This window comes from Myotis davidii, unplaced genomic scaffold, assembly GCF_000327345.1.
Source record: "Myotis davidii unplaced genomic scaffold, ASM32734v1 scaffold189, whole genome shotgun sequence".
NCBI classification, from domain to species: domain Eukaryota; kingdom Metazoa; phylum Chordata; class Mammalia; order Chiroptera; family Vespertilionidae; genus Myotis; species Myotis davidii.
Window position 1 is genome coordinate 4917000 of NW_006383017.1, and position 14265 is coordinate 4931264.

The 14265-nt window shown below is 45.1% G+C and overlaps 1 protein-coding gene across 2 annotated transcripts in view; it reads left to right on the forward strand.

Moving 5' to 3' along the window:
- The window catches only part of SYNPR (synaptoporin), a 158765-nt gene extending 156648 nt beyond the window's left edge, over positions 1–2117 (forward strand). For both annotated transcript variants that reach the window (XM_015558252.1, XM_006779139.2), the window contains exon 5: positions 442–2117. In XM_015558252.1, coding sequence (XP_015413738.1) covers positions 442–699 — 258 coding nt within the window. In that variant the 3' untranslated portion in view covers positions 700–2117. The remainder of the gene's footprint in view (positions 1–441) is intronic.
- Positions 2118–14265: the final 12148 nt, after the last annotated feature.

Sequence of the window (14265 nt, forward strand, 5' to 3'; positions counted from 1 at the left end):
AACAAGATTCTTAAGCCTTGCTTAACCTCAGTTTTCACATTGTTAATATGGATATAATAATGCCACCTTCCACTTAGACTAGCTGATTGATATACATAAACTCCTTTATGCAGTGCCTCACATGTAGTAAGCACTCAACAACATTCAGATGGCCTCAACATTGAAGGGAATAAGTGATCTTTCATATTGTGAAATTGAGGTTTTTCTTGGGTTTCTGCACATCTTATTAATTCACTAGAGGCCCAATGCATGAAATTCGTGTAAGAGTAGGCCTTCCTTCGCCCAGCTGCTGGCACTGGCTTCCCTCTGGCACCCAGGACCTGGGTTTCCCTCGCAGCCCTGGCTTCGTCCAGAAGATTTTCTGGAAGGACGTCTGGAAGGATGTCTGGTCTAATTAGCATATTACGCTTTTATTATAGATTTGCTTTTGTTCTCCTTTAGGTCTTTGGATTCTTGAACTTCATTCTCTGGGCTGGAAACATCTGGTTTGTTTTCAAGGAGACCGGCTGGCATTCCTCAGGACAGAGGTATCTTCCAGACCCAATGGAGAAGCACTCTAGCAGCTATAACCAAGGAAGGTACAACCAAGACAGCTATGGGTCCGGAGGCGGGTACAGCCAGCAGGAGAGTTTGGGGCCAGCCTCTGGTGAGTTTGGCCAACAGTCCAGTGGCCCTGCCTCCTTCAGCAATCCGATTTAACAGGGTAGTATTTGCAATCCTCTGGAGATAGCCTCGCCATCTTCCAGTGGCAGGAGAATTTTTATGCATTTCAATCACTTATTCATGCAGAGAGTGTTGAATGTAAATCAGAGATCTGTAATCCTCATTAAGGCAGAAAGGCTGTGTCATGATAAAGGGTACTTAAAGACAAGATGACATGAGGAGATATGTCATTCATCAAAGATGGCTAATTGGATATTGTACCTTGTTATATACACAGATACATGGTCGTTTTGTATGTGTGTTGAGATAGTAGAAATATGTTGTAGTTTAAAGTCTCTAGTATGTAATATGCATAAAGTAAATTAAATAGCACTGAGTTTTCCTATGCATTTTGCTGCAAAAGTCATTTTAATGATTTCTATAAGACAATTTGGTGTATCTCAATGTGCATGTATTATTATTTTGAGGTGTAGGCCCTATAGGATTAAGTCTCAAGTATTTGTTTCAGACAGTTACTCTTGTTTTTTTTTTTTACTTCATAAATGATACTTATATGACTTAGTGCATGAATAGGCATTTTTCTCACAAAATGAACATTTTAATGGAATTCATGAAAATTTTCCAGTTTGCACCATGAATTTGTTAAATGGATGTTCAAAAAAATATTCATACTTCGTATACTTGTAAATTTGTCTCTCTGGCTTCTCCAGTTCTGAATGCATTGTAACTAAGGTTCGGGGTTCTTCTATCCCTATTAGTAGATATTCAATGTTAATATATGGTGATTACCCAATATTTATTCTATTTACTTAGCTAAATATTTACATTCCTGTAACTTTCTATGGTATTTTGTGGATCTTATCCTATGGGCCAAGAACAAAAAGCCCAAGAACTTTTTGTGTTTATAAAGTGCTGTTTTCTTAGAATAATAGAGATGTAGATATCAGACATCATAGTCAAGAAGCTATTGTGTTAACATATTAAAGAAGATAGTCTGCAGGACCTAAATTACCAACTAAACTTTTAAAACCTATTTATTTATAAAGTTAATACGTTCATCAACTTAATTATTAAAAATTCTCAAGCCTCAACTCAACTTACTAATTCTAATTTAAATGTTACTCATTAATTAGAAAATACTTCCAAAAGCCACTCCATATTCCAAAGAGGGTTCTCATGAAAGATCCCCCAGAATGAATACATTATCAAGAAAATGCCAATCTTTGCTTCTTTGTTTTAACTCAATTGAAACACGAGGGCCCAACAGTGAGGGAAAGCTGTATTTCTAAAAAAAGTTGGTATCAATGTAGTGAACTCATTGTGTGATCTGTGATGTTGAAAACATTTAAACACAAAACAATGTTAGATGATATCTGTAACCAATTTCTGGATCCTGTTGGATAAATCTGTATTGTGATATCTATTTGATCTTAATAAAGTTATTGCATACAATGCTGGCTGGATAATGGAGAATCTCAACAATAGAACCTGGTTTAGCTTTAACAATGGAAGAACAAGGGGTAAATGCACAGTGTTTCCATTCTCTTACCCTCATTCCACTATTCTGGAACCTTCCATATACCCACCGCTATGCAAGGCACTGGGGTTAGGAGAGTAAGCAAAAGCAGAAACATCCCCTACCTGAGAAACTTACACTCTATTCAGAGAGACAGACATTAAATAATCATTCCCCAACTATGCTGTGTGCAACACAGGGAGGCAAGGATTCCCTGAGAACGTTTATCGGAGGGACCTGAGCTAGTTAGGGAGATGTGAGGGAGCTTCAGTCCTGAACATGCGTAGAGTTTCACAAGGACCGGGTGGGGGGAATGGCCCAGGCAGAGAGCAGCCTTGCTAAGCTCTCGGGTGGCAGGATGGACATGTAGAGTTGCCAGAGGACAATGAATGAGGGTCTTTGTGAGAAGGTGGCTGCTGGTGGGTGTGCGAGGGAAGCCCTGTGTGGGGGCTGTGATCCAGAACTCTAAGGGAGAACATTGAAGGGTTTTCAGCAGAGGAGGGACGCAATGCATTCTGGAAAGATCTCAGCAGCTGCAGGGTAGAGAGTGGAGTGGAGGAGGGCAGAACAAAGGACATCCTGGAAAAGGAAACAAGCCTTGACTCCTAACATCTCTTGGGCAGTGGGCTGGGAGGGGGAACTGGTCTGAGTTCTGCCCCATCCACCTTTCATTTCCTGGGACGGTGTCTGGGCTCGACTGCTTTCCTTCAGCACCAGCCAGGAGCACAGTGGCCTCTGCTTCTGATACTGTCATGAATGCTCTCTCCAAAGCAGAAACCCATAACCAGCAGTTCGTTTTCGCAGCCTTGGGCACATCTACATCAGCACTCTGGTAAACAGAAAGCACTCCCTGCCTTGGAGATCGGACGCTGTTCCACAGTCGCTGCAGGCTCACATGCTGCTGTAGTCCCACACGGATTTCACTAAGCTGGCTTCATTCGTTGCGGTTTCAAGGAAAGAGCAAGCAGATCTGGCCTTTCCCGAAGGGGAGTAATCCGTGCAGCAGGAGAGCTGGTCTGCGTGCAGCAGGCCTGATTTGGCATCGCAGCTGCCTGCTCACTCGCTGTACTTCAGGTGCGACTCCACCTGCCTGAGCTTCGTCCTTCGGAGGAGGTAAAGCGCACAGTAGGAAATCGGGCCAGCGAGGCTGGAGCCCCTGCGCTGGCATTTACTGGACTCTCCATTTTCTTCCTTGAGGCCTTCACCAAAGCCCTGGGGCTTTTCTGAAGCCACAGAAGCCTGAAAGCCAGCGCAGACTAGAAACGTAGGGGAGTTGACACCCTGGGAGGGAGCACCCTCAGTCGCTGGGGGATGTGGGCTTTGGCAAGATGCTTAACTTCACCGTCCACTGCCGCATGTCTATAATGGAGACAACGGTGATATATGCATGGTAGGATTGACAGGATGGAAAAGGTAAGCCACGTTAAGGCATGAGAACAGCTTCTGGCACACAGTAGGTAGTTTGGTTCCCCTGAAAGCAGGGGAAGATGATCCCAGGAGCAGGAGTGAGGGAGGGGAGAGTGAGATAGGTGAGGAGGGAAAACTGATAAAAAGTCACATCGGGGTGTTGCTGTCGAAGGCTGTAGGACAAGCATGTCAAACTCGTGGCCCACGGGCCACGTGCCTCATTTATTTGGCCCGTGTTAGCCTTTAAGCTTGACATGCTTGCTGTAGGGGCTCAGTTCCGTCAGGATCAGAGCACGTTCAGAATGGCTCCAGTAACTTTCCGTCAAGGGGCAGGAGCTGAAGGATTTATCTACCAACACCCAGTGCATGTTGACTGAGATTTGCCCACAGGGGTGGTAACTTGCCCACGTTTGCAGGCTGCACCTGCCCTTAGACTGAGCAGCTCCTGCTATTTCAGAGAAACAAGCCTTGAGCCCTAACAGCTATTAGGCAGTGGGCTGGGGTAGGAGGCATGAGTGCTGTCACTGCCCGCCCCTCCTCCATCCCCGGGGACAGTGGCCTGAGGAAGGGAAGGGGGAGCCCTGGAAGGTGCATGCATGAAGGGGTCACATGAGCAGGAACTATACTTAGCTGTGAAATCAGAGTCTGGCCGAGGGGAAGGAACAAGGGCATCAAAATCGCCCACGGCAGCGAGCAACAGGCACGGCTGTGATCACTTGTCTGTCAAAGGGAGATGCAGAAAATCCCACCTCACAGGGTCCGACAAAGGCTGACCTGGGCACATGTGGGAAAGTTGATGACCTTTATAGCCCTCTACACGTGCTAGTTGGCTGTTGAATGTTGAGGTATAAGTCTGAATTTTTATAAGTCAGACTTCTAGATGAACAATAGCTCCGACATCTTGGACCTTATCCTCAAGTTTGAAAGGCTCACGTAATAGACAAGTAAGCAGAACATGTAAGGATACATTTCTATTACTGCTGTGAAGAAAAGAAATGAGGTGCCATGGTGAGTGGAGCAGAATAGGGTGGTCGACGAGAGCCCCTCTGAGGCCTGCAGAAGGAGGAGTCAGTCATGGGAGACCAGGCAGAGAGAAGAGCACCTCCTAGCACATTGGGAGACCACCAAGTACCTTTAAAGGACTAACAAGAGCAAAAGTAGGGGAGCGGGGGCACGCCACGTAAAGGAAGAATCAGGAGAACTCTTAGAGTTTGGAAGAACCAGGTCATGAAGGGCCTTGTAGAACATAAGAAACAAATTGTATTTGAAGTAAAGTGGGAATACACTAGGCAAATAAGCAGGACAATGACATGATTTAATTAATTTTCAGTTTGAAAAGATCTCTCTATCGATGTCCTGCCTCAGACATACTTTAGTTATATAAGATGTCAACACAGAGGGTAGCTGAGTGAGGGATTCATGAGACTCTATGTACTACATTCACAGTTTCCTGTCAGTGGGGGATGCTGAGAATGGATTAATGAACCATCATTCAACAGCCATATATTGAGTACCTGCTCTGTGCCATGCTCTGTTCTAGGCTGCTGGGGATGTAGATTTGAAAAAGGTAATCATGATCCCTGTGCTTGTGAAGAGGGCATATAGAGATGGTAAAAGATACAAGATAAATCCAAACAGTGATAAATGCTAAGATAGAAAATAAGCAGGATGACATGAAGGAAAGCCATGGGTCTGGAGGAGGGTGGCTGCAGCATGACTTACAGGAGCCCTGGAATGAGGACACGGCAGCCTGAGTTAGGATGGGGGCTCCATCAGCTTAGGCGGGTTCCTAGGGCTTAAATATTAGTGCAGGGACACCTTTGATCCTGGCACAAGAATATGTCTTCATTCACATGCAGCACTTGTAGTTTGGTATCCAAAGGTCATACAATGCACCTATGATTTCATACAATCCACTCCACAACCCAGTAGAAGGTGGATGTCATTGTCCTTTGAAACTGAGTTCCCCCAGAAGTAGACTCTAAGACAAGAATTTGAGTACAAGTAGGGGGTTGGGGTGTGAACCAAGGAAGGGAAGCAAGGTTACAGCTGTGGGTGCCTGGGACTCAAATCCCTGGAGAACAGGAGACAGAGCAGAACACCTCTCCCTGTTGGCTCCAACAAGGGCAAAGGACCTGCAGTATTTATCCACAAACTCTGGCCAGCCAGTGAATGGCTGCTGTGGGGACGGGGTGATCAGACCACCCTGTGCGTGGACCAGGTGGCTGTAGCAGACAAGACAGCTTCAGGCAGTGGAGCAGGTAGTAGTGGCATTTGGGAGTCACCGAGTCAGGATGCAAAAGGGAATCCAGCAGATGTGTATGGGACACCAACAGTGTCTGCCACACTGAGTTTTGGCTATGGGAAATAGCTTCACCAACTCAATCCCAACAAAAAGACTAGAACTTAATTCCCTTTTAGTTTTTAGCCCTAAGAGATTTTTTCCACTAACTCCCAGTCAACATAGTATATATATGGCTTTATCCTCAATATGCCATGTGATTTTATCTAGCTGCCCCAAATAGTAATTTTTATAACTATAAAGTAATAACTAACATTTTTGAGCACTTACAATGCACCTGTCACTGAGTACTTTGCATTTAATCACAACAGCAATATGAGATAGGTATTAGCATTAGTCCTAAATAAGAGTTTAGAAAACCAAAATTCAGAGAAGTTAGAGCATGAAGAAATCTTTGTGATCACCTCCACTAATAAAAATAGTTCAAATTGCTCCTACCTACCAAGCATCTACTCTGCACAGATGTTCTATCACGGTTATGCATCACAGTTCTATCTCTTTTCCTATTTAACGCTCACAGGAAATGCAAGATAAAATAGTGTCTTCATGGCCATTGAGCAGATGAGAAAACTAAGATCCATGAAGATTGGGTAACTGTCAGCTCAAGGTTAGAGCTGGACGTGGGTTGACCCCACATTCAAATCCAGTTCTTTTTGTGTCTGAAACTCCTTGCTCTAAACCACCTTGCTAAAGCCTCAACAGCGCTACCCTTCTGCTCTGCGCATTTAATCCGGGTGTGCTCTGCCTGTCCCACGGGCATAGTCAACAGAGACCCAGACTATCAAGTGCTTCATTTGATTTGACTTTCCATAGGGACACTGAGTCCCTAAGAGTTAGAAGGATAGATTTTTTTTCAGAATAATTTGCCAACAAAATCAGACCCAATTCACTGAAGAAGTTAAGTTATTAAGACTGCTAAAGGTCCAGTTGAACTAAGTGATTTCTTAACTTGTTTGACTCAGAGCCTGAGGCTTCACTGAGTTTGAGGACTCGGCTGAATGCTCTTCAAAACCTGTAGGCTGGCAGCCAGTAATTGCAGCCTGGCCCCAGCTCCTCCAGGCCCACGGAAGCTTGCTTCCAGGTACACTGGGCATAAAAGCTAAGGAGGCTTCCTGGGAGCCCTGTGTTTCTGTGAAAATATTCAAGTCTAGCTGAGAATTTTCACTTAACAGGCAGTCCCCACAATCTGCACCCCGGGTCATTGAACAAGACACTTGGAGGAGGTCAGAATCAGTCTAACGGGTTTCCCGGAGGCTAAGAAAGGGGCTGTCTTTGCGTCTGTGCTTGTTTATCCATGTTTTGATTACCTGGCCTCTTGTGGCTTAAGAGGCTCTAACTGGCTCGTGCTGTGAACAAGTTACTGGCTCATGTGAACTTAAAGTCATCCCCCTCCTTCCTAGAAACACTCCCATGTGACATGTTACCTGCTTTCATGACACTTTGGTCAACACAAGAAAAGCAAAAGGAAAACTCAAAAGTTTTTCTTATTTCAAATATTTTCCTCTTTCCTGTGAACTGATATTTTTCCTGGGTATTTTCTGCTCTGGTCTTTTCAGACAATCGAGACTGTTCTGACTGACCTCCACTGTCCTAGTACTTCTAGAATGTGATACATTCCACAGCGGACACGTTGCTCTGAGAATTAGTGCCCTTCTTAGAAGTCCCGTTAACCTGGCTCTCTGGGAGCTCTTAGACCTTCTATTAAAATTTCAGTTAGTAATGGCCTGTGCTTCCACAGGCCTTGGCAGCATGGTGCCACGTGCACCCAGGAGGATCGCATTTATCAGCACAGACAAAACAAAACAAAACAAGCCACTTAGCGGCTTAACCAACACAGGTTTATTGTCTTACAATTCTGTAGGATGGAAGTCTAACATAGGCCTCACTGGGCTAAAATCCGGGAGTGGGCAGGGCTGTGCTCAATCTGGAGGCTCTAGTGCAGAATCCATTTCCTTGTCATTTCCACCTGTATTCCTTGGCTTGCGGCCTCTTTCTCTATCTTCAAAGCCAGTAGCAGCAGGTCAAGTTCTTCTGACATTACGTCACTCTGACCTCCTCTCCCGCCTCCCTTTTCCACTTTTAAGGACCTTTGTGTTTGCATTGGACCAGCTTGAATAATCCGGAATAATCTGACTTTCAGGTTAAATGATTAGCAGCCTTATTCCACCAGCATTCTTAGTTCCCCTTTGCCATGTAACCTAGCATATCCATAGGTGCTAGGGGTTAGGATGTAGGCATCTTAGGGCAAAGAGTGGGGGAGGGGCATGATTCTGCCTGCCACACTACCCCAGGAGGAAAGGATAAAATAATATAATGTAAGTTTCTTCACCAATTTGCCTTGTCAGAGTGCTCAGTAACTGAAAACGACCATCAGAATTAATAGTGATTCCTGTCTATGCCTGCGGGCCGTAGTATTAACTATTCTGTGAGAAAATGATCCAGCACTAAGTGTGGTAATTGATGGCTTTTCAATGGCCTTGTATTGAGATGTCAATCTTGTATTGAGATTTCAACTTGGGCGATGCTTCCAGTCGGGCAGTTTATGACATTCCCTGCTAAAGCGCTCTAGCAAATGAAAATGCGTTGTTACAGGTGGGACTCTGGAATACCAAGCATTCGTTCAGCCAGCGCCAGGCTAGAGAAGCAGCAGGATAAACACTACTGCCTCACTGTTCTTACACCCTGTGGGTGAGAGCACATACAGACCTAAGTTACCTTGTGTAGTCATTTGTTTGCTTGTCCTTTATATCTCTCCCTCTTGAACATAAATCCCATGAAGGGCCAGGACTTTATCAGATTGCACCTGCCTGCATCCCCAGCACCTGGAAGATACTGGGTATTCAATAAATATTTCTTGAACAAATACAATGTGATACAATATACAAGGTATTGTATTGCAGGTTTGTTCATAAAAGATGCAAACTATTGTAATATAGGTGATGTAACATATTGGTGCGCCAGAGAGAAAAAGGAATCTTAGCTCTGCTTTGAAGAGTTTCCAGAATGTTTCCAAATAGCCCAGGGAGCCAACACAGAAAGGCCTGCCTGCCCTGTGGGGCCTGCACCTCTTGGCCCTCCTGACTCATTTCCAGTGGACTCTTTTTGGTCACCCTGTTTCAGACTGCACCATCTGCAGGTCAGAGTACAGGCATGCCTAAAGCCCACACCTTTGCATCATGGTCAAGTGCATCCAATTATCCACCACCCACATCTGCTTTCCGATATTGACAATCTGTGGAGGCTGTAAAAGGAGTGATGGGATAGACTCTATCCGATAGAGGATACCTAGGGGGGGAACATTTGTCATACAGAAGCAACAGGCAATTAACAGGTCTGGGGTCATCTCTTTGCCATGTATCCTATAACCCACAGGTTCTGAGGGTTCTGAGCACTCTTGACAATAAATGCATTAGACCAGGGGTGGGCGAACTTTTTGACTCAAGGGCCACAATGGGTTCTTAAACTGGACCGGAGGGCCGGAACAAAAGCATGGATAAAGTGTTTTTGTGAACTAATATAAATTCAAAGTAAACATAAAAGGGTGCGGTCTTTTTTTTTTTTTTTAGTTTTATTCATTGCAAACGGGCCAGATCCGGCCTGCGGGCCATAGTTTGCCCACGGCTGCATTAGAATGTGCCTCCGCGCACACAGACACTAACTCAGACTTCCACAAGCCTCACCTTTACCACCTGGGACACACTCTCCCCCCAGGTTCCATTCTGTGCCGTTCCCCTGAACTTCACTTGTTTTCAACGCTGGCCTTCACTCTCTCATTGATTCACATGCACTGAGGGGTCACCCATGGTTGACCTGGGCCATTATGGGGCCCAGTTCTCCACGACACACGCACACATGCAGGGTTTGACTCCAGTCAAAGGTGTGATTTAGTGAATATGAGCCAAGCTTAGACTCCAGAAAATTCTCTCCCTGGTTCTAACCAGCTCTCTTTGCCATCAATAGGCACCTTCCCTCCCCACCCCCCACCCCCCTAATATGCATTTAGTAGTCTTCCTTTGCTGGGAAACCAAGAATTAAATAGGAAGTTGTGTTATCCCCGGAGGGGATTTCTGGGTCCCAGGAGAGACAAAGGCAGGGCAAGGTACATCCTAACAAGGGGCTTAAGAACTCAATTAAAAGTCTATTTCTTTCTTCCAATTTGGAGTTTTCCATGAGGAACAAAGAATCAGGAAAGTCCCTTGGTGGAAAAGGGAAGGAGAGACGGAACCAGTGATGCAGGGCAAACCAACTGCCCATATTGTCTATGGCTGCTTTCGCAGCACAGGGTCAGAGACCATGTGATCTGCAAACCCTAAAATGTTTAGTCTCTGGCCCCTATTGCTAAGTTTCCTAACGGCTCCTCTAGTCAATGCCTACTGCAGGCCACACGGGCTGCTGAATCAGTATTCTGCTCCGACACATATCACAGCTACGAATATTCCTGAACACACACCTCCGAGCACGTTAGCAAGCATATCCCTGGCTTTCTTGTGTTCTTAATTTTCATAGATGTTGCCAACTGCTTCCTCAGAGGTTCCATCAACTGTACCCCCAACTGCTGTGTACAGAAGTACCTTTTACTGCTCTTCACAGTGGCTGACAGGTAGTGTCAAGAGCTTTATCCTTTTTTTTTAATATATTTTATTGATTTTTTACAGAGAGGAAGGGAGAGAGATAGAGAGTTAGAAACATCGATGAGAGAGAAACATCGATCAGCTGTCTCCTGCACATCTCCCACTGGGGATGTGCCCGCAACCCAGTTACATGCCCTTGACCGGAATCGAACCCGGGACCTCTCAGTCCGCAGGCCGACGCTCTATCCACCGAGCCAAACGGGTTTTGGCAAGAGCTTTATCCTTGAACAAATGCATATGAGCTAGGTAGCATTATCCTAATTTATAGAGGAGGAAACTGAGGTACAGAGAAGTTAAGTGAACTTGGCAAAGACCAGAGGCATGGGGGCCACTGTGGCGAAGAAAACTGACTTTGGGGTCAGACTGCGTGGGTTTGAATCGAAGCTCCGCTACAGTTCTACCTGTGAAATCGGGAAAGTGATTTAACCCTTCTACGTCTTGGTTTCCTTTCTTTTTTTAATAAGAATAATAATAGTAGTCACTATAGTGTGATGGTGGGAAATAAATGAGAGTCATGTGAATAAATTCTGAATGTGTTCTGAACTCTGTCTCCAGGCCAAGCCTCCTACATGGATCAGGAGGAATTGTATAAGGTTTTTAGTCTACTGTCTCCATGAAAGACCCTGAGGCCTTTCCGCCTGACTTGCCCACCCTCCTTCCTCCCCTCACTTCCCCATCTGTCACCAGGCCTGCTATTCCTCCTGTTTTCCCTGCTTCTGGAAATGGCAGAGACCCTCCAACAATTCCACAGTTAGCCAAGCCAACCACCAGAGGGTCATTTTAGTCACTTCTTCAGAAGGGGCATCTGCACATCCTCTAGTCTCCCTGGAGGGTATAAAATCCATTCCCTTATTCTCCCCCGCTCTCCCATAATCCCTGGTTTAAATTTTGTATTTATTATTCTTATATAAAGAATCAAGCTCCACTATTTCAACAGTCTCCAACCTAGCCCATTTTCCACCATAATCCAGCCTCCACTTTCTGAAACTTTTCCATAGCTCCCCTTTGCCCGCCAAGCGTGCCAGATAAGGCCGCCCTTCAGCTTCTGGCCTCTGTGCTCCAGCCCCAAGGGCTTCCTTTTCCACTGCGTGCTCTTCCCCCAGCACTTCGCATGACTGTGAAGGACTCTTTAATTATTTTGGAATCAGCTCAGATGTCACTGGGAGACCGTCCCTGAAACTTCAGCATCAACATGCCCCCCACCCAAACTTGTCAGCCTATGCTCCTTCGTAATGTTGTGTCTGATTTCCTTATGACAACCAGTCACTGCGTTTGTTTATTGTCTATCTCCCCTACTAAAAGGTAAGCATCATGAGGTGAGGACCCTATCCATGCCCCTCAGCCCTTGACACGGTGCCTGGGACATAGCTGGCACCCAGTCACTGTTGGTTATTGAACATCAATCACGAATGACTCTCTGAATGGATGGATGGGTGGACGGACATATATAAAACGCAAGAATCTGTTCTAACTCATGCAACTAAGAAGAAGTGGTTCCAAAATGTGTTCCCCTGTGTTTCTTCCCAAAGTAACACTTGTTCTAAATTGGATATTTGAAAGAAGAAATCTCAGAGTATATGAAAGAGGCAAGAATTCTTGCGGATCAGTGAATAGGGTCAATGATAGTCAGGTGGAGGCAACTGAGGTCTCAGCTAATTTTCCTTTGGATGTTATTTGAGGTCGTCTGTGCTCCCTGAAACCTACAAAGGGTTTAACTAATTATGAATTGGTAGTGGGATTTGCTCCAACAGATGTGCCATGTAACAACTTGTCTTCATGACAGGTGCTGAGGAGTTCAAGGCAACTTTGATGCCCCATTTCCCTGAGTCAGAGCTCAGGAGGAAGAACATTTTGTTGGGGAAGCTAGAATCCTCCAAATAGATTCTTTTGTGTGTTACTATCTCTGCTGGGCTCCAGATTGGATATTTCTGTTTACAACTTGGTTATCTTTGTTTCTGTCCAGTTCCAAACATGCCACTAGGAAGACAAATTGCAGGCTGTCTTACGTTTTAAAAAGCCAATTTTACCAACACAATATTTTTAAACCCCATATGCACGTTATGGTGAGAATGTGCTACAAATAGAGAAAAACAAAAGTGGTAAAAATAAAAATAGCTCTTGCTAGTATTCTGGGACTCCAATCCTCTCCAGGTTAAATCACATTCCCTCCACCACGGGAACACCAGTGGACACTTAGATCACAGGGTTCTTACTTCTTCAGTGCAGATTAGTCTCCTTCTGACACCAGCACAGGGTCTGAAAGTCAGGTACTGGAGACATAAACGAGAAACATCAAGGTCTGAGTGGAGGCTGGACGCTCCTTTCCCTGGCGGATGAGCTTAAAGGAAATAGCAGCAAGGAGGGGAGGAGACATCCAAGAACTCCACCAGGACAATAGCTGGCCCTCAAAACACTTCCAATGATGGAACTTAGCAGGGCTGGGACTTCCCTCGTCTCAGAAACACAGAAAGTGGCTCATCAGAAATCAGACAGCAGGCACACAGCTCCAGAAAGATCCGCAGTAGAGAGGGAGGGAACCCGTCACTCACGCCTCCCCTGGTGCCTGGTGTGATGGTTGGGACTTTGTCTTCATTTATTCTGTGCCGGGTGCTCTAGGACTTATGACCACCTTGATGTTATGTGAAAGCTGTGCCTGCCATTTTCTTAAGAAAAAAAATTCAGCCGAAACCGGTTTGGCTCAGTGGATAGAGCGTCGGCCTGCGGACTGAAAGGTCCCCGGTTCGATTCCGGTCAAGGGCATGTACCTGGGCTGTGGGCACATCCCCAGTAGGAGATGTGCAGGAGGCAGCTGATCGATGTTTCTCTCTCATCGATGTTTCTAACTCTCTATCTCTCTCCCTTCCTCTCTGTAGAGAATCAATAAAATATATTTAAAAAAAAAAAAGAAAAAGAAAAAAAATTCAGACTTTATAACTCATTCAGACCAAGGTGGTTATAATTGGGGAAAGGAAGGAACTGGGCAGATGGGGCCCAGGATTAGGAAAAAAAATTTTCCCCATTTGCCTATTAGATGTATGGTTTAAACCATGAGAATATGTTATCTATTCAAATATAAATGAGAAGTTTGACTATAAATAGTTCAACTGAGGACTTTGAAAGCAAGTGTTTTCCTCAGAAGCTATCATTTCTGGGGAAAATGCACGGAGCCTTTCATTGTCAGGGTAAACAAGTTCTCCCGTCTCTGCCAGGCCTCTTTGAGCATATTTTATGAAGCTCAGCATTGCCGCCTGATTTCTTCACCCCGTGGACATTAAAATTCTAAATTCAGACCCGGAATTAACAAGAGAGATTCCAGACCCTCTTAGTGAGTGATGGACTACTAACCATAACAAAGCCTGCAATCTTGCTTAATTTTCTGTGTTAATTGACAAGATAATAAGCATCAATTTTACATATGTGTGTGTGTTGGCTGTGTCACTGCAATTACATGACATGTTTTATTCATGAGTGAGGCACCAGACTGCTCCAGGGAGCCCCCAAACCAGTTTCCCCCTCTCAAATAAGCGTCAAGAAAGGTCTCCATAATGACAGTCATCACTGGAAAATGAGAGGTTCTCTCTCCAGTTCTCTCTCCCCGCATTGCATTGTAAGATAATCAAAGCCCCAGCCAATAAAATGCGGAGCCCTCTTATTCAGGAATGTAATTTTTACTACATCGCAGGCAGTTATATGCATTAGGCCAGCTGCTGACACCCTCCCTGGGTGGACCCATGACAAAGCCACAG